The sequence below is a fragment of the Cibotium barometz genome, chromosome 39 (genome assembly GCF_041138505.1).
Source record: "Cibotium barometz isolate CiBa-2024 chromosome 39, ASM4113850v1, whole genome shotgun sequence".
Lineage (NCBI taxonomy): Eukaryota > Viridiplantae > Streptophyta > Polypodiopsida > Cyatheales > Cibotiaceae > Cibotium > Cibotium barometz.
The window spans coordinates 27,225,419-27,246,280 of record NC_141084.1 but is presented as its reverse complement, the minus strand read 5'-3'; the positions used below and the strand labels follow the sequence as shown (position 1 = coordinate 27,246,280).

The 20,862-nt window shown below is 39.0% G+C and overlaps 3 protein-coding genes across 4 annotated transcripts; 1 reads left to right on the top strand and 2 right to left on the bottom strand.

Moving 5' to 3' along the window:
• Positions 1-4,463: 4,463 nt before the first annotated feature.
• LOC147615944 (uncharacterized) lies at positions 4,464-5,000 on the bottom strand. The gene has a single exon (XM_086778020.1). It carries the CDS (start codon positions 4,890-4,892, stop codon positions 4,614-4,616), a length of 279 nt encoding a protein of 92 aa, XP_086634146.1. The 5' UTR covers positions 4,893-5,000; the 3' UTR covers positions 4,464-4,613.
• Positions 5,001-15,414: 10,414 nt separating this feature from the next.
• LOC147615943 (uncharacterized) lies at positions 15,415-17,085 on the top strand. Its single transcript, XM_086778019.1, has one exon. It carries the CDS (start codon positions 15,488-15,490, stop codon positions 16,577-16,579), a length of 1,092 nt encoding a protein of 363 aa, XP_086634145.1. The 5' UTR covers positions 15,415-15,487; the 3' UTR covers positions 16,580-17,085.
• Positions 17,086-17,814: 729 nt separating this feature from the next.
• On the bottom strand, positions 17,815-19,816 carry LOC147615942 (uncharacterized). 2 transcript variants are annotated; one of them, XM_086778017.1, is made up of 4 exons: positions 19,449-19,816; positions 19,183-19,286; positions 18,133-18,251; positions 17,815-17,990 (listed from the first exon to the last, which is right to left on the bottom strand). In XM_086778017.1, exons 1-4 carry the CDS (start codon positions 19,624-19,626, stop codon positions 17,891-17,893), a joined length of 501 nt encoding a protein of 166 aa, XP_086634143.1. In that variant the 5' UTR covers positions 19,627-19,816; the 3' UTR covers positions 17,815-17,890. The 2 variants fall into 2 exon arrangements, with proteins under 2 accessions (XP_086634143.1, XP_086634142.1); XM_086778016.1 differs by having other exon boundaries at positions 19,443-19,812.
• Positions 19,817-20,862: the final 1,046 nt, after the last annotated feature.

The following is a 20,862-nucleotide window of genomic DNA, read 5'->3' as shown; positions in this document are numbered from 1 at the left end:
ACACAATACCTTGGACTACAGAAGGGTGACCCAAAGGTACTTCAGTAAAAAAATAAATTTACCTACTACGGAGTACCTAAACTACCTTACAGGGTAGTAAACTTACTACAAAGTACCCTGGGCTAAATAACAATGTTCAGCCAACAAGAAATGTACTTATAGAGTACCTTACAGAGGATAGATTTTGGTACTTAGTTTACTACAAAGTACCTTGGACTCGAGAAGGGTGTACCCATGGGTACTTCAGTCAACAAGAAATCTACCTATGGGGTACCTAGACTATCTTTCAAGGTAGTTTTGGGTACCAAATTTACTAAAAATTACCTGGACTAAATAGCAATGTATACAAGGGTACTTTTTCCAACAAGAAATGTACTTATGGAGTTGAGGAACTACCTCACAAGGTAGGTTTTGGTACTTAGTTGTACTTCATTCAAAAATAAATCTACATATAGAGTACCTAAACTTCCTTACAGGGTAGTTCTGGGTAACAAACTTACTACAAAGTACCCTTGGATAAATAACAATGTACCCAAGTGTACTTAAGCCAACAAGAAATGTACTTATATAGTACCTAAACTACCTTACTACAGGGAATATTTTGGTACTTAGTTTACTACAAAGTACCTTGGACTCCAGAAGGGTGTACCCATGGGTACTTCAGTCAACCAGAAATCTATCTATGGAGTTCCTATATACTATCTTACAGGGTAGTTTTAGGTACCATATTTACTAAAAAGTACCTGGACTAAATAACAATGTACACAAGGGTACTTTTGCCAACAAGAAATGTACTTAAATGGAGTTGAGGAACTACCTTACAGGGTAGGTTTTGGTACTTAGTTGTACTTCAGTCAAAAATAAATCTACATAGAGTACCTAAACTTCCTTACAGGGTAGTTCTGGGTAATAAACTTACTACAAAGTACCTTGGGCTAAATAATAATGTACCCAAGGGTACTTCATCCAATAAGAAATGTACATAGAGTACCTAAACTACCTCTTACAGGCAGATTTTGGTACTTAGTTTACTACAAAGTACCTTGGACTCCAAAAGGGTGTACCCATGGGTACTTCAGTCAACCAGAAATCTATCTATGAAGTTCCTAGACTATCTTACAGGGTAGTTTTGGGTACCAAAATTACTAAAAAGTACCTGGACTAAATAATAATGTATCCAAGGATACTTTTGCCAATAAGAAATGTACTTATGGAGTTGAGGAACTACCTTAAAGGGTAGGTTTTGGTACTTAGTTGTACTTCAATTAAAAATAAATCTACCTATGGAGTGCCTAAACTACCTTATAGGGGAGTTTTGGGTAACAAACATACTACAAAGTACCCTGGGCTAACTAACAATGTACCCAAGGGTACTTCAACCAACAAGAAATGTACTTATAGAGTACCTAAACTACCTTACAGGGTAGATTTTGGTACTTAGTTTACTACAAAGTACCTTGGACTTTAGAAGGGTGTACCCATGGCTAGAAATCTACCTGTGGAGTTCCTAGACTATCTTACACGGTAGTTTTGAGTACCAAATTTACTAAAAAGTACTTAGTTGTACTTAAGTCATAAAGAAATCTCCTATGGAGTACCTAAACTACCTTACAGGAGTACCCTGGGAAAATGTACCTTGGGCTAAATAACAATGTACCCGGTACTTCAGCCAACCTGAAATGTACTTATAGAGTACCTAAACTACCTTACAGGGAAGATTTTGGTACTTAGTTTACTACAAAGTACCTTGGACTCCAGAAGGGTGTACCCATGGGTACTTCAGTCAACAAGAAATCTACCTATGGAGTACCTAGACTATCTTATAGTGTAGTTTTAGGTACCAAATTTACTAAAAAGTACCTGGACTAAATAATGATGTACCCAAGGTGACTCTTTCCAAGAGGAAATGTACTTATGGAGTTGAGGAACTACCTTAAAGGGTAGGTTTTGGTACTTAGTTGTACTTTAGTCAAAAATATATCTCTAAACTACCTTAAAAGGTAGTTTTGGGTAACAAACTTACTACAAAGTAAACAACAATGTACCCAAGGGTACTTCAGCCACTAAGAAATGTACTTATAGAGTACCTAAACTACCTTACATGGAAGATTTTGGTACTTAGTTACTATAAAGTACCTTGGACTCCAGAAGGGTGTACCCATGGGTACTTCAGTCAACAAGAAATCTACCTCTTAAGTACCTAGACTATCTTACAGGGTAGTTTTGGGTACCAAATTTAATAAAACATACCTGGACTAAATGGCAATGTACCTAAGGGTACATTTGCCAACAAGAAATGTACTTATGGAGTTGAGGAACTGCCTTACAGAGTAGGTTTTTGTACTTAGTTTACTACAAAGTACCTTGGACGACAGAACACTGAACTGTAGGGTACTTCAGCCAAGTAGAAATGTGCTTCTGCAGTACCTAGACTAATTTTCAGGGTATTGTGGAGTACTTAAAAGGTACTGTAGTAAACATAAATTAGGAACCATGGAGTACTTACAGGTGTAGTTACAAGGTACTGTAGTACTATGCTGTGCACTACAAAGTACTAAGTGTGTGACTACAAAATATTGCAAACTACAAAATATTACAAACTACGTCATATGTTATACACAAGTTAATACACCTCAGCCCTTATCTCCTAATATAGAAAACAAGTTAGATAATTGAAAAGGATGGATTGTACTTAAGACTCATCAAGAAGATTGACCAGATGTCGGCGGACACCACTTTTTTCCTATTCTCTTCCGATAGACATCCTTTTTGTTGGGTGAAACTCAAGTTTCAGAGCTCTAGAAGGCGTACACGAGATCTCTAATTTCACAGGTTATGATGGTACTTCGAGGGAGTTGTCTTTCACATGTACTAAATGGTAGTACTTCGTCATCATCTTTAGTCTGCAGACGAGAATGAGTTGAAATAACATTGCTCCTGTGTATACCCAACACTTCTGCTACTTTAGAATGATTCATCTGATTTGTGCCATCATAATTGTTCATGAGCATTGTCAAAGAAGCTTGTTTCACAAACAGCTCGTTCCTCAAGTGGGGCACCTTAATTAATTTGGCTCAGGGTATTAAAAATGTTACTGAGAAGAGTGGTTTCTACATTATGATTTGATGTCTGTAGACGACGGAATGCTGGATGGAGGAGGAGTTGCTGAAATATTTGCCTTTGATAAGCTAATCTTAGACCTACTGTCTTTGTGTTCCAACACTTGGCTATCGCTGAACAAATCTTTTTTCTTCTTTCGTTTTCCTCCTTTGTAGATGGGTCTTCCTACAATATGTATTTTTCTCTTGCTCTCCTTCTCTGCTCTCTTTTCAGTGAAGCCCAATACTCCCACACAGAAGATGTGTTGCTGATTTGATTATTGCTATCAATATTTGAATCCTTGGAGGACCTGTGGTGGAATAGAATGTGCTGTTACGGGAGCTAATGTCCACCCTGAGACTTGTTGATGGATAGTTGTTGTTGCCAACATAAATTTTCCATACTGGGATTACTGTCCAAATCGCTAAACTAGCCTTCCATACCACAAACAGAGAGACGGAGCTCAGAGATAAGGGAGAGTTTTAGACGGTTGACAATAGCAGGATCAGAGAGGAGCAGAAAGAAACAGAGAGACGGATTGCATAACAGCTCAGAAAGAAGGGAGAGCTTCAGATGGGTGACAATGGCGGGATCAAAGAGAAGAGAGAGGACTGTAGCCATGAGTGCAGAGAGAGAATCAAGTGTTGTCAGATGATGCAACCGCAATAAAGTCTTAATATCTTTTTTTATACATAGCATATATACAATATCACTATAACCACGTGCAACTTTCTTTTATTTAAATTCTCCTTTTCTCACACTACTTCCACCTTAAAACACCTTAAAAACACCTTAAAAAATGAGTGTATACCCAGCACTCCTTTTTGTACCACCTAAGCATGCTTTCACCGAAAGGGCCTATACACATTCCATATACCATTATTGGTCACGATAGCTATGTAAGTTACAATGGACATACCCTAGTCCCACAGTCGAAAGGGCTCATACACATTCCATATACTATTATCGGTCTTGATAGCTATATAAGTGACAATGGACATTCCTTACAAGTTATAGGACTTTCCACTCTCCTCTCCTTCCCCAAATCCAAATTTATGTTAGCTCCTTGTTTGCTGCAAGGAAGCCCAAGTCTATGGATGGACCTGGCAAGGAAATAATAATATCGTTTTGACCTGAAGCTCCTACCCAGTCGACCCTTTGAATGCATGCATGAATGAACATCAATGATTTGAGGTTAGCTTAATCCTTCATTGCTGTATATTATTACTCATGCATGCATGAATACATGAACGATAATTTGAGGTCAGCTTAATCCTTCATTGTCGTGACGATTAACAGCTGTGCAGGAAGTGTTAATTAAGTCATACGATTGCCCAGAATTTGACTAATTATTAAACCACAAAAGCGCCAAGGTCACAGTTGGTGTCAATTGAATTTCAACCACTGTTCTGCCTGAATTTCCATTACAAAACTGAGCTAGGGGCTGCCCACTGGACGACGACTATGGTTTCTGATTGATGTTATCGTCCACCTTAAGTTAAGCAGGATTGTATTTACCTAAGGTGGGAAGTATCAGTGGTCTTCTTCTCATCAGGCTTGGTGCGAGTGTAGTAAGCCCACGTGCCAACACCGACCAGGACAACGCAGCCTGCCAGGAGGAAAGGGTAGGCGCCCGCCCGCTTCACCCCCACGCCGCCTTGCTGGTGAAGGGTCGATCCAGGATGCTGTCCGGGCGGCCTCTTAGCGTTGTCCAAGTTGAGCTTCCGCACCTCGTCTGGACTCATCTTGGTGGTGTCCACCTTCTTCTGCCAGGTCATATCATCACTCGACATGATTCTTCTGCCCTAATCGCACCCGCAGCAGCTCAGAGATCAAAGGCGCTGCAATGGAACTCTTCGATTCTCCCTCACAAAACTCTCCACACAGCTCGCGCAACAACCTGTCTGCCTGTTTTTTTCAATTCACCAGCTTCAATCAAGCGCGAAGCTAAAAGCAGTTATAATTAACAATGAGCACAAGACGCGCGAACGAGCCACGCGTCTTACAGTACTACAACGTGCTTAGATTACACGACTGCAACGTGGACGTCCTGCATGGAACCTGCACTGTATTTTAATGCCAAGTGTCCCAATTTCATTTACAGCTCCACAAGCATAATTATGCCTTGCCGAAGTGCTTCTTTGCAAAGATTATATCTATTCACAAATATATATTCTTTTTTTTTTGGGGATTTTTTGTGCTCGTATGCGTGTGTGCTTTCGTGCCGTTGTCAACAACGGCCAACATGTTTTGAACCCAGCACCTCCTACATGGGAATTCTACACTTTACCGCTAGGTTGTGTCTCCATTGGCTACAAATATATATTCTTCTAACTGTAAGGTTTTTGCTTGAGTTTTCTTTCCAGAAACGTTTTTAGTTACAAGAGCCCAACTATCTTTTTCTTTCACAAAAGCAAGCATCCAAATTTATATTAAAATAAAGAGAGTACAAAAAAATGCTTAAATTTTTATCGAAGAAGCATAACTTCTATCTCGATACTAAAGCAAAGATGAAACATAACTTTTCTATGGTTGCTTTAACAATAAACAGTTCCTTGATGTAATTAACCACTGTTGTCTCTTTCTTAGTGAGCTCTATCTCTTCATCCACAACTTTTGAGGTTCGTCTCTTCTTCATCACTTCAACTGTCTCATCCTACTCCTCATCATGACAAGCTTCAATGATTTGGAGCATCTCATTAGTGGTGATCATTGTTAGTAGGGCTTTGTAGGGTTTGGAAGAGGCCTCCACATTCAATTTCATTTGCACATGCAATCCGTCTCTCAGACGACCAAGCATCATAAAGGTTTGAACAATATTAAAGACCTTTTCACATCTGTTTAACCAAATTGCCCACATATATTTAGCCCTAATGGTGTTCCATAGAGACAAGGAGCACCCTAAATAGGATGTTTTTCCAATTTAAGTCACGTTTGTGCACAGGTGCATTGATGTAGAAAGGTTAGAGCTTGCAAGGGCAAGAAATAAAAAAGTGGTGGACAAACTTTTCCTTTGCTTTCTAGTAGCTGAGGCATATTTCGCCTTCAATTTCAGGTCTTTTTACTATGTTGTTTATCCATGAGGCCTTGTGCATAATGAGCAATAGATCATTTTGCTCTGTTGTTTATCCAGAAGGCCTTGTGCATAATGAGCCACATTAAGACAATTTTTTGGGGGGGATGATGGGTGACCAAAGCTTCAAAGGGGAGTGGGGTAACGGGTAGAATAGTGTCCATATCTTTCCAATTGATTACACGCATGTGCCCTGCATATTATGGTTATCCCCCATGGCTATCCTCCTCATATTGGCATGCACATCTTGATTGTCATTGCTTTCTTTGGAATGCCATTTTTCTTTTCACAATTCAAGGCCAAGGAAATAGCCAAGCTAAGAGAGTGTGGTCAAAACATGTTCACTTCTGATCGAATTGTGGTTTTCAAACTTGCTATAAACTTTCCTCTTTGATCCTTGGTGCGAACTTTCTCAATTACCTATATTTGTAATAAGGTGTGCCAAAATCTATCCACATAAGCGAATATATTCTCTTTCTCAAGCTGTCTGAAGATGGACCATCATTGTGTAGCCCTAGCTTTGTACTATAAAGGTAAGAAATCTTTCTTGATGAGATTTTGAAATCAAGATTTGGGTTTGTGCTTGCCAGTTCTAGTCACATTCCACCATAAAGCTGCATTATCCACAAAATGATTGGTAGCACACTTGATTTTATCCTTCTCATAGATCTCTCCCCCAAAAGGTAATCATCAAGTTGACTAAGCCAAGCAAGTATTGTGTGTTAAGTTTTAAAGCTTGAGCTTCTTAAAAAAACGTATCCTCACGGCTGTAAACCCGTGCAGCGCTAGACTGTGTGAGGAAGAGAAATCACCAACAATTTGCGATTCGCCTGGCTACTAGTGGATGGATAGATAAGAGAAGAGGAATAAAATTTCAAGCTTTAATTCTCTCCTTCTAACCTTGATTTTGTCCTTAATTAATCTTAAGTTCACAAACTAATGGCCTATAAAAGAAAATTGCTTTCTCCTTTAAATTAATTTATGGGCAAACTTCCACCATCCATATAGAATTCTATCATAGCCAGTGGTTTATCAATGTGAAAGTGGAGCCTAATCCTCCTTTGTATGTCAATTATGATCCTCACTGATGGATTAACAAAACGTTGAGAAACATCATTTTTTATCAAGTAGGGTGGTTTTTTGCTTCACAAAAGTGGTTTTGGAAGTAAAGGTGATGAATTTCTAGCCTTTGATCCTATTCTTGATCCAATGGCTTAGAAAATCCCCATAAACCATCCAACCTTTGTCCAAGAGTCCTCTGGATTTTTGTGAGCTTTTCCCTATTCTTCAAGTGCAAGTACCCATAACTTTGATACCACTGACACTGGACTTCATGTACTTCATTGAATAATTAATCAAACTCACATACACATCAAGGAGCAAAGCATAGACTTGAATCAAATTCATAAGATTTAAGCATAGCATATAACATGAAAAATAGAGTAAAACTCACCATTAACACACTATTAGGTGCAATCTCCCCCTCATGCAGCAGCTCCCCTTTCACGACATGAGTATTTTGAGAATTATATTCAATATATAGCCCAAGGAGCTAATAATAGTTGTAAGTACAAAATAGGGCTTGCTTTTCCACTTTTACAAAAACAACTCAAGCATAAGCATTAGAGCTTGTTCACACCAAGTGTAAAATAACCAAAACTCCGCTAACACACCAGCTAGTAATATAGCAATGCCACGCATAAGCGTGCATAAATAATATGTACAATCATTTGGCACATGGCCAACAAAATAACTCATATGAAATAATGATAGTCCAAGATGACATAGACAAGATCCTCCATGTGCGACACACGCACTGCTCATTACCTATCTTACAAACATAAACACATTAGTTGTTCCAATTAATTGCTATCATAATAATTAATCCTAATATGAAATGTTGATAGGCATAAACACAACATACGATCACCACTTGTTACACTTCAATGAGAGTATCATCATACACATCATCTAGCATGGTGTGTCTTACCACTTGTTGCACTTCGATGAGCATATCACGATATACATCATTTAACATGGCATGTCATTTGCATGAACCACTTGTTACACTTAGACCGTGCAGTTGTCTAGCGTAGTCCACTTGTTTCACTTCGTCAAGCATGGCACTACTTGTTATACTTCAACAACATACACTCATCAAGCATGGTCTCAAGCTATACCAATAGCACTAGGTAACTAGTACATTAGGGGACTTTAGGGGTCTCTTTGAGGGCCAATAAACATTTTGCTAAGTAGGCCCTCAACCAATGAATGTAAGGCAGCCATTATGGTAAAAAATAGAAAACTTAATAAGTAAATATCTCTAAAAAGCCAATATAAATTGGCCAAAAATGTGAAACAAACATTTTTGGCCAATATAAATTGGCCAAAAATGTGAAACAAATCTTATAAATATACCAAAACAATATAAAATAGAGAAGGAATACCAAATAAAAAATATGTTTTTATATATGAGAAGTGATACTTGACAAGGGATATTAAATTAGAGTACGTAGTAGTACATGAAAAGAACATTCACTTTCCCTCGTCGTGCTTACCAAAACATGAAAATGTTTCAAATTCACAAAATATTTCCCTCTTTCTTACTCTCCCACTTAAGCTCATCTCTTAATCTTCCCTAGACTAAGCACTATGCACCATCACCTAATCTTGCACTGCAGAATGGTCTAGAAGACCCTTTGCAATTAAAGCCGGTCTTTTGCAAAAATCAACACATTGGTGGATTGTGTGCATGCCTAGGAGTGTTGGGAACCTACATATTCCTTCAATAGCCACAACAAACTAGCCAATTCTCCTCTACAGCAGGCGGCACAGCCTGAAGGCTAGAAACAGGGCAGCTTTTGCTCATCTTCAAAAGTGGAGGTCAACTACAAGTATTGTGATTGATTAACTTCAAAATTTGCTTAGCAACTTTGTGATACACACAAATGAGAAGGTTGCTATGTGGCTGGTTGGAGAAATTATACATTTTGGAGCTAATTATGAGCTGATTAAATAGGTTGTATACAGTGATTAGTGAAACAGAGGGTCATTAATTGGCTAATTACTCTCTCAACTTTTACAATTGGTTTGATTCCTTTTACATGGAGTTAGTAGACATTATTGTTAAGCTAATGAATGCCTGGTTCCCCAATTTGGACAAGAATTGAAGAAATTAGAGCACCTTTCCTACTGGTTTTACTGGTATTTTCTCAAAATAGAGAAGGGGATTTGATATTTTTGGTATGTACGCACCTTGGTTGGTGTTAATATGCAACATTGAGCTTGTTTAGGTGTAAATGCAAGTTATCCACACTTGACTGAACCACTACATTGCAATTTGAAGCCTTGGAAAGCGCGCCAAAATAGGGCACTTTGGACTGCATATGCGAGTTCAACTTAAATGCAATCAGTGTGATTTTCTACATCAACAGTGAAGTTCATTGAGTACTTTGGAGTATCTGGAACAGTTATTAGAGTGTGGTTGAGCTGAGGAAGGCTCATTTATAGAATTAGACGTGTGCGGAAGGTGCATTTGCATATTGAGCAAATATGTCAGACAACCCAGTACAGATTGTGGGTGAGAAGTTGGATAGAAAGAACTTCCAAGCATGGAAGTATAGGATTAAAAGCTTTCTGAAAGGAAAAGGATTTTGGAACCTTGTTACAGGTGCGGAGCCAGAGCCGGGCGGATCTACCTCGACAAGCTACACAAAACAACAACAAGTTGTAGCTCATAAACAATGGTCAGAGAGAGCATACAAAGTTTTGCATTACTTGTCTATATGTATCTCGGATGCTATAAGTACTCATACATATACATGATGCTAAGAATCCCAAACATGCATGGGATACGTTGGTAAAGCTGTTTGATATAGATACTAGTGCTCGTAAGTCTCAGTTGAGACAACAGATTCATAATAATGTGAAGCGGAAAGGAAGGAGTATTCATGATTATGTACAAGAGATAAAGAAGTATGCAGATGCATTGGCAACTATCAATGCCCCCATGCCTGATGATGATTTGGTAGACATTGCCTTGCGTGATCTTGGCAAGGAGTACAAGTCTTTTGATACATCTATCTCTATTCGGAGTACAGGTTTACCAGATTTTGATGAGTTGGTTTCACTCTTGCTTGTTGAGGAAATCAAACTCAGTGACTCTTTTCATGATTTGGTAGACATTGCCTTGCGTGATCTTGGCAAGGAGTACAAGTCTTTTGATACATCTATCTCTATTCGGAGTACAGGTTTACCAGATTTTGATGAGTTGGTTTACCAGATTTTGATGAGTTGGTTTCACTCTTGCTTGTTGAGGAAATCAAACTCAGTGACTCTTTTCATGATGCATCTACTAGCCGTGATGATAATGGCAGGAATCAGGCTTTCTATTCACAAAGGGGATTTAGAGGCAGGGGGAGATTTGCATCACGAGGTCGTGGTAATGGTCGTGGATGGCAGGATAGGTCACCACAATAGAATTTTCAGCCTACATATGGTGCTAGAGGTGGTCGTGGATATACACCTCAGAGAGGCAGAGGAAATCCTCGTGGAAGAGGACGTTGGCAAGGCCAACAAGCATCTATGCAAAATGTGGAATGCCATTACTGTGGAAAGATTGGTCATATGGCACGTGATTGTTACCGCAAACAAAATAATTTGAGAGGGGGTAGAGCACAGCATGGTGGACATTAAGCACAACATGGTGGACATTATGCACAACATGGTGGAAATTATGCAAATGGTGGAAATTTTACATCAAGCAGTCATGATGGCAGCGCAAATCATGTTGTGGGATCTATGATGACAAATGGTGACAGTAATGACACTTGGTATATGGACTCTAGAGCATCAAACCATATGACTTGTCATGGCGAATGGTTTGAACATATGAAGTCAATGGATGTGAAAGGCTATGTGGAGACAGGAGATGTATCCAGTTGGTTGACATATCGTGACTTTGCTATGCATTACGCATATATGACATCTTTGGTGAAGCATGTGGAACCTCAATGCTATACATAAGCTATTGGGAAGCATGTATGGGAGAAGACAATGGATGTTGAGATGGACGCACTGGTCCATAACGAAACTTGGGATTTGGTTGCCTTACCACAAGGCAAAAATGTCATTGGTTGCAAATGGGTTTATAAGGTGAAATGTAAATCAGATGGTTCCATTAAGCGCCATCAAGCGCAGTTGGTAGCTAAGGGTTATGCACAAACCCAAGGCTTGTACTATGATGAAACATTTAGTCCAGTTACAAAGATGGGAATAGTGAGAGCAATCATTGCTATGGCTGCAACAAATGGTTGGGAAATGCATCAAATGGATATGAAAAATGCATTTCTAAATAGTAATAATGGATGTCTATGTGTTTGGAATAATATTTTTTTGACTTGGAAATCCTAAAAATCATTTGAGTCCCAATGCAAATCAATAAATGCATACATGTTAGCATATGCCATAAGCCTAGTCAAAGATGTAGATCTATAATTCCAAATCTATATTTTCATAAATTTAGCAAAGTCCTCTCTATAAAAATATAGCCTACATAGAATTATTGAATAGTGTAAACACTAAAAATCCATATAAATTAGAAAGAGGAAACCTAACTTTCTTCCAATTCAATCATATCCAAGTCAAGTATGATTAGAGACAACAATGGATACTTCAAGTTATTACTATCATAGTAGTATACAATTTGTTCATAATGTGAACATGGTAGAGAGGTGAGTTGGCAAGATATGTATGCCATAACTCAGTTAGACTAGGTAGGTGTAGTCCAACTATAGAAACAGAGGTGAAGATCTAGCAAACATACTAGTGGTGTAAATGTGGAACGATCACCCAAGCATGTCATGAGTATCAGCTCATGTTGAGCTTAACATCTCAACACTACCCCTAAAGCTCAGCACTATGCTTACACACTAAGCTCTTAAGATCATGAATCAAAACACAAAAATGAAGTGCACTCAATGAACAAGATGCTTATCACAAAGAGATAACTTAATTGATGTAGTGATTACTCTAATCAAGCTTAAGAAAAAAGACATGAAATAATCTTAGAGATGAGCTTAGTATTCTACAAAGATTCTCACTAATTTCTCATTATTATAATAAATGTAAAATACAAGTATTTGTAGCTCTCACAAACAGAGTCATTCACCTCCAACAATAAATTAGTGGATTTGTGGATTATAGGGAATGCCACATTGGTAAACTAGATTATAGGGAATGCCACATTGGTAAACTAGATTATAGGGAATGTCACATGGGTAAACTACCACCTAGCTCTCTCAAGTGTCACCACTATAGCCCTTGGCTTAGACCTTAGGCTAAACCTTAAATGTGATCTCCCCTGACATACACTAATGTCCCTAATATCACTTAGATCATTACACACATCCAACACATGTGTGTAAGATCACCTAAGTATTTCAACATATGCGGCTCAAATTGTTTTTTTAATCCCTCCCTTATGTAAGTTTTTGCATTATCGTGTTGTAGGTCTTGGATTTTGATTTTTCTAAGAGAAAAACTTGGATTATGCTCTCAATAATGAGTTTTTTGCATTATGGTGTATTAGGTATTAGATTTGGCTTTTTCTAAGAGAAAGACTTAGACTATGGTGTATAAACTACTCTTTTTTCATTAGAAAGACTTAGATTATGATGTACAAACTACTCTTTTTTCATTAAATATAGGGACATTAAAGGGATTAAAGTTGTATAATATAGCTTTAAAGACATGCACTCTAAAAAAACTATACTCTAGGGTCATTGGGCTTTCACATGCTTGCCCACAAACAAACCTTTTACTTACATAAAGATTTTATCAAAATCGTTTTTTTTTTTACTTTTCATGTTTGTAGCTTTATGTGATTTTTTGATGGCCTTTCTCGAGGTCAAATGCTCAGTTGTGTTCTTACAGATATTTTATTTGGCATTGGGATCTCTTTGTCTCTACATAAGTTTATAAGCCATGTTTACTTTGTTCATGTTTCTTGTGCTTGATCTTGGATAGCAATGTAAATAATTTAACAACTTTTTTAAAAGTTTAACATATATTGGCATCATTTTTCTTGTTCAAGAATCTTGTGTGTTGTTGGTGTAGGTTTCAAACCTTTCAAGAGATGTAGGAAATGAAAAGAGTAAACATAGTAGCACATTATATGAAAGATGGGCACCCTACAATCAAAGTTAACATGCTCAAATAAGGTGTAAACTAGTTGGCTTATAGTTTAAGGTAAACAATTTTATTAAGGCCAACCCACTCCAACCATACTATTATGTAGACCAAGTGTTGCACATTCAATGCACACAACCTAAAAGTCCAACACACAACCTAGCTAAATGTTTTGCGAGATAGGGTTTTATATCTAACATATTCTTTTACTTGCATAGAATTTTCATGTTAAGGAACTTATGGGTTGAAAAGGTAACCTCAAGGTACAATATCCAATGCTAGTCAAAAGTATAGGAGGGTAACATAAGGCTTATAGAATGTATAAGATAAAAATAGGCCCACTCAAGCCTTTACTAAACACTCTAGATATTTGGACTTTGCGAGTGTGTGATTCATACTTCATGATTGTGAAAGGATAACTTTGAGAAAACTTTCTTATAGAATAATTCTTTGAGAAAGAGACAAAGTGTTACAAACTTAAAGTGTGATGCGATTATTTTTTCCTCACAAAGTGCACCTTAAACTTGTTCTGACATCATTGTTTGGGACTACTTTATTTGTTGTGGAGATGAGTCAAGACTAAGACCACTGACATGTACACAAAAACCAACATTTCACTAATATAAGGAAAATGCCTTGGAAACTAGTTATGCATGTCATTTGAAGGAGACGTTTTGTGTAACAATAACTGTGGTGTGTGAGATTGAAGTCAAGTAGTAGAATTTGTTGCCTTGTTGAGAAAAAACACGTTACACTCATGGGTGGACCAATGTTCTACAAAAAGTAGTAGAATTTGTTGCCTCCTTGAAAAACAACACATTACACTCATGCCATTCCTTTGTTTGATGTTAATTTGAATGTGGTAGCCTTAGAAGTTGTTCCATTTCATGATAGCAAGTGGTGTTCATTGTTTTGTGTGTTGGTTGATGCAAGTGCTTGTGGTTTCTTCATCGCATGGAGTGGGGTGTGTGTGTGTGTGTGTGTGTGTGTGTGTGTGTGTGTGTGTGTGTGTGTGTGAATTTAACTTAGAAAGGTTTAACCTTATTAAGCCAAGGGTAGTGGAGGAGAAATCACCATGATTCATTTCATTCTTGAGAAAGTGAAATTCCTATGTGTCATCATCGCATGGAGTGGGGTGTGTGTGTGTGTGTGTGTGTGTGTGTGTGTGTGTGTGTGTGAATTTAACTTAGAAAGGTTTAACCTTATTAAGCCAAGGGTAGTGGAGGAGAAATCACCATGATTCATTTCATTCTTGAGAAAGTGAAATTCCTATGTGTCATCATTCAGTTATTACATGTCAACACCAACCTTGAGCTTTCAAACTCTCCAAATTGTATAGCACATGGAATCCCACCCCTCCCCATATCCTTGATGAAATGGAAATGCATTAGGTTAGCGTTTGCCTTGGAAAGGGGTTCACAAACCTTTCCTTGTTCTGCTAGTTTTTCTCATGTTTGAATTAGGTTGGCCTTTGCCTTGGAAAGGGGTTAACAAACTATTGTAATGGTCACCCCTTTTCACGACAAGAAATGCCTCTAGATTGCCTTTCCTTGTTCTGCTAGTTTTTCTCATGTTTGAATTAGGTTGGCCTTTGCCTTGGAAAGGGGTTAACAAACTATTGTAATGGTCACCCCTTTTCACGACAAGGAATGCCTCTAGATTGCCTTTCCTTGTTGTTGCGCTAGTTTCTCTCGTGTTTGATTAGGCTAAAAAAGGGAGAGAAATATCGCCCATGGCATGCAAAAAAAGGAAGGAAAGGGAGGAATTTGTAGACAATAAAATGTTACCATCACATGTTAGCTTTTCTCAATTATTAAAATTAGAGAATGTAACCAAAACGCCTTACCATTTTTTTAAAAGAGAATTTAAGGCATACGTAACAAGGCTTTACCATTTTGTCAAAATGTCATTTTGACAAAATGTCATTTGGACAAAATGTCACGGCCTAGTCAACGCAGCAAGAGTCGTGCTGATGTGGATGGGGACTAGTAAACGAAGGACGGGTCAACGAGACACGCGGCGGGGTGAAGTCTGATATAATGGGCTCCTTCATTAGCTCTCTTGTGTGTGCCTTCGGGTTCCTCTCCTTCTGATGTTTTGGTGCAGGAAAACATTGCCTGCTGCCCCATGGAGCCTTCTGCTTCTGCAGAGTCTCGTGTATATGTCCCTATTATAAACCATCCCAATTGCCCTGCCCCAACCTACGCCGTATTGCAGTTTTTGGGCTTCTCTGCCCACCCTCCCCTGCTAAACCCTAATCCCTCCCCCACCATGAACCCGCCCCCTCCACAGCAGCTCACATGCCCTTTCCCTTGCCCCAGCCCTAGGGGCATCTCTTCTTCTGACAGTAGCAGCGATCGCGATTCGAAACATAAGAGATTCACTTCCCTCAAGCCTTCCCCCATGAAGAAGTCTGGTGCCCCTGCCGCAGCCAGCCCCATCCCCAGAAGGGGCAGCAAGAGCTCAGTGGCAACTTCCATTTCTATCTCTCATACTGAAAAAGACACCATCATCCACACCCATAGCTCCAATTTCCGTGAGGTCGTACACCAGCTCACCGGCGCAGCCAGCGGTAACAGGGATATGATGCCTGTTACCATGTCTGCGCGGGCTATCAATCAAAATGGTGGAGATAATCAGGGCATTGTGAAGAAAGGCAACCCCGTCTCTCCTATGGCAGCAACCATCATAACTCCAAAGCTTGCAGACTTGGGGAGAACCCGGACGGCGTCCACCACCACAAAGCTTCTAGACAGACGGAAATCCACCAAGGTTCTTGTAAGGCTCTCTACCAGCTGCAGCGACCTGCCCCCTCTGGTGCCCAGCCCCGTGACGCCACTCGCCTCTGATTTTGAGAAGATATGTCTTCCTGTAACCCCCACCACAAGCCAAGGCAGCTCCACAACCGCCACCACAGCAATTATTGCTTCTGCCTCCATCTTATCTTCAAATGAGGCCAAAGCTGTAGAGGTTGGATCAGAGGAGGGCAAAGTTATGGATAAGGGCTCAAGCTTATCTTCTGCTATGGACATGGGTTGTGACTCACCTCATGCCATGGAAATGGGTTCTTGCTCAACGCATGCTATGGGAATATCTTCTAACTCTACTCATGCTGAAGAGCTAGCCATTGCAAGGAAGGGCTTCTTCTTGCACTCTCAATGGCCAAGGCATGGAGATCCAACCCTTCTTCATCTCTTTCCAGAGTCTCCAAGCCATTAATAATTGGTTGGATCACTGGACCTTCTGTTCATAATCAAAGTATAGCAAGCCAAAGGAAATGAGAGTTGAGGGAACCAAATGCTCCAATACCGTATAATACATGTTGCAGTTAACAAATTGCCAAGGGGAACTTTATATGGCTAGATTTTATGTTGCTAGATTTTAGCCTATCGTATTCATACTAGATCTCTTCAATATATATTGAGGAGGTGGTTTTATCTACGGAAGCATCGGTTCCTGCTTCTCATTCTTCATGTTTCTCTTTTCGTTTGTATCATCTTAGAGTGCAGAAAGGCTCTTGGGCATAGCTATGATATTACCCACAAGGGAGTACAGTTGAATTGGATAGAAGGAAAGCGTCTATAGTGGATTAAGGGATTACAGTTGAATTGGATAGAAGGAAAGCGTATATGGTGGATTGTGGGCATTTAAATAGCTCTGTTGTGAAAAAAAAAACATTTGTGTTCTCTTTATGCATTACTTTAGATTATCGTAATACAATATTTGCGCCAAAGTCCCAGTCTTCTCTTCTCTAATTTAAAATTGTATTTTTTATACTAAATAATTTCATAAAATTTTGAGAATTAGAAAAAAGAGAAAAAAGAGAAAGCGTGTGTGTGTATTTAAGATAGTGCATGTTATAAATGCTTAATTGAGAAATAGAAAGATAATTTCAAAATATAAAGAAATAAGAAAATAGATTTAAAATAATGTCCCCAAGCACATTGGTGGGATCACTTAAGCTGAAAACAGTGTGTACTTAATCACTTGCGGAATCATTAAAAGTATATTAAAAATTCCATGGTTCACATGATGCAAGAAGGCTAGGGAGCAATAAAGTTGTATGTGAAGTTATGCTTTTGAAACCTCTAGATGGTGACAATGTGCATCTGCGTGTGTGTAGGATGTGCATATGGGTGGGCTTTTCCAAGCTTATTGGGCCTTATTTTGGGACATAATTATACAGTTTTCATTGTTCTATTGTGTGGAGTTCAACAAGCATTAACATTTTTTAATCAAGATTAAGCAACACTAGCAGCATTATGCTAGCATTATCGATGGCAAATGGTGGTTTAAAGAATGGCATTATAATGATGGGAGAGAATTGAGAAGAGACGCTGGCCTAATTATGTGATTATAAAGTTTATAGGCATGCTTTACTTACCTTTGTAAAGAGAAGATGGCCTAATTATGTGATGATAAAGTTTATATGCATACTTTGCAAGGCAATTAAATATAAAAAGATTGAGCATATCAGTAAACTAGGAAGTGTTGTAATAGTAGTACAAGGTCTGAAGGATGGTCAAGTGTTTAGGTTTGATGATTAGACTTCTTGTGAGGCTTCTTCACGATGATCACTGGGCATTTTGCATGATGGGCACAATAGTCACTCACACTTCCAAGCACCACCCTGCACATAACATTGCAAAGCAAAACAATCAATTAAACACAATCTATGTATGTCATTTACCCTCCCCCCACCACCTTCACTCTATCTGACCACCATCAACAACCAAGTTCATGTTTAAGAAGAAAAGATTATAAGCCATTACCTCTTTATTACTCCATAGCCATGGCTTCCTACCACCAAAAAATCCACCTTCAACTTTTCGACTAGCGCACAAATAACATCTCTAGGATCCCCCCATACAGCCCTTGTCTCAGCAGTTATCTGCACACAACCAGCAGCAATCGATGTCAACTTGCACAACTACAGGAGCAAAATACAATCCTGCCACTATGAGTGACCTATGCATCTACATGTACATAATTATATGTTGTGTACACATACTATGTGTATATGGGTATATTTGCATGGTATGTATATGCGTGCATATAGTGTGTATGTAGGTACTTAGTGTGCTTCCTTATCAAGAGAGTAACTGCTCACCCTCTAGAAAAGCTTTCCATGTCTTCAGAATGCAGGTGGACGCTGGCCTGTGTGTATGCATGTATATTATACGACCTCTGCCCTGAGATTAGATGGGAGTGGGACACACCTCTGTAAGCATGTACACATGCACTTACTGTGTCAAGACAGGATTTGAAACCCCTGTCATTAGGTGCAGGTGGACTTTTGACTCCCTCTTGCCCTTCACCATAGTACATGTAAATATGCATATGCATATAGGCTGCATGTGTATGACATACGCATAGGCATGGAGGCACAAGTGAGCAAACACGCATATGCATGTAGGCTGCATGTGTATGACATATGCATAGGCATGCACGCACCAAACACACAAGTTCAGTTTGCTTTCCCATTTCAAGCCAATGGACCCTTGATCTTTATCGACACATGCGACACATGCATGGACGTACACAAGCGTGTGTGTGGGGAGAGAGAGAGAGAGAGAGAGGTATTTCACCTGTCTAGAGAGAGTTGCTCTTGCCTCTATGCTTGACCTTCACCATGCTCATGCATGCACATGACATGCACAGTTAGTTCATATGCATATAAATGTACATGTATATGTAGTTACATATATACACATACTCTGTGCTTTTTCCTTCTTCAAGCCATGCACACATTCTCTGTACACATGCTTGCACATGCACTGGGATGTACCTATGTATGTAGAGAGAGGGAGAGAAAGAGAGACCTTCTTTTGTTGGCAAAGCTCAAGAGCACAGCTCATGAATGCTTCGATTTCCCGGTCTTGGGCTTTCTCAATGCTCACAACCAGCTCCGCACTCAGCAAGTAGCCTGCAATTACAAACACAAATAAACAATCAAGAATCCATCAACATCATCTTCATCTGCTGCCCATCACACCATCAGTAACATCACACCATTGACAATCACATAGCTACTCTTGTATGCAGAAAATTGGTTGGGGAAAATTCCAGTTTTTCTATTTACCCGGACCTCCTGAAGCAAGCTTGCTGGTAGCAGGCAGCTTGGCATGCACAAGGATGACCTTGTCATGATAGGGTGGCTCGCAAGCAATCAGAGTGTTGAGAGCCCATTCCAGGGCATGGAAGCTGTGATCGCTCGCATCCAAGGCAATAACTATGGTTCTTCCAGCAGGATTATATGCTGCCATGGCGTTGATTGCTGGATAATCAAAGCTTAATCTGCACGCACGCAGAGCCTTAGGTTTACACTAATGAGAACCCTAATCTGGGGGTAATCACACTCACAATCTGATAGAAATTGTTGCGAAGATCAGCGAGATTCTCTTCCTTTAATTAGTTTGCGAAAGCCCACAGCCAGGAGAGCAATCCGGAAACTGCTCGCGCCCACGTTATAAATCTTTTCGTCCGAAAGTACGCGGGAAATTTAAAGTGTAACTGAAGTGAAGTGGTACCATGTGATCAGAAAAAGGCACGCTTAGTGCGAACTATAATTGTGAATTCTTATTTTTATAACTTTAATTGAAAATGTGGGCTGCCTCATAACAATGTTAATATGTATGCACCCCCACAACGTTTTGTGGTTTCAATTAATTAATTAACATTAGAGCATATTTTAATATATGGTCAGTATGATGAATAAAATGGCTCACTCTATTAAAAGGGAGGAATATTGTCCATCTCTAAGGTCGATGAAGTACCCCAAAAAGTAGTCACTCCAACAAAAAAAATAGTTAAAAAGAAGAGTACCAAACTTGAAATTGCTTATAAAAAGTAAGATCTCTCCGTTATCTTTCAAATCCAAGAGTCCTTTTCATAATTGAGCAACAACGATTTTTTTGACTCGAGCATATTGGAGAGAGCAACAATGGAAATAACACATATGATGTGCCAATACTTTTTTACCCTCAATAATAATAGCCCAATGTAGTTCCCTTCCCTCTGAAAGTTGAATTGTCTTGAATCCTTACTATTTGCACAACGAGCAACACAAAAAGATTTTTTGGCCTTTCAAAAAAAATTTATTAATATTCAGATTAGTCTTCATGCATTGTTTGCAGATGCTTGCCAGTTGTGTGGCACACAACTTCACCATAGAATCATTGTTGCCCATTGTTGAATATCACTAACAGTAGAAAAACAAAAGTGAAGAAGGTGCTTCGCACATATATTTCATCTTTTCTCTATGAGATCTATCAATGACTAGTGGGGTTGTTAAAGGGTTCTCTATCAAGAACCAATTACTTTTTTTGTCATTGCCTACTCACCTTTCCAAAGGGCTAAGGGCTAAGATTCACATAACTATGGTTATGGTTACTTTGTGGTACCATGGTCAGGTAGGTCAACCTAAGCATTCATGGCACCTCTACTTGATAGGTGAGAAGAACCTAGAAAGCTTCAGTGTATGAGAAAGACAATAGAAATAG

Bases quoted from the DNA above. Each gene is read 5' to 3' on its own strand.
- LOC147615943 (XM_086778019.1), top strand. From the start codon at position 15,488: ATGGAGCCTTCTGCTTCTGCAGAGTCTCGTGTATATGTCCCTATTATA.
- LOC147615942 (XM_086778016.1), bottom strand. From the start codon at position 19,626: ATGGCAGCATATAATCCTGCTGGAAGAACCATAGTTATTGCCTTGGAT. The intron at 18,252-19,182 runs GTCTCTCTTTCT...GGTTGTGTGCAG, and splicing joins AGCTTTGCCAACAAAAGAAG to ATAACTGCTGAGACAAGGGC. The intron at 17,991-18,132 runs GTAATGGCTTAT...TGTTATGTGCAG, and splicing joins GGCTATGGAGTAATAAAGAG to GGTGGTGCTTGGAAGTGTGA.
- LOC147615944 (XM_086778020.1), bottom strand. From the start codon at position 4,892: ATGTCGAGTGATGATATGACCTGGCAGAAGAAGGTGGACACCACCAAG.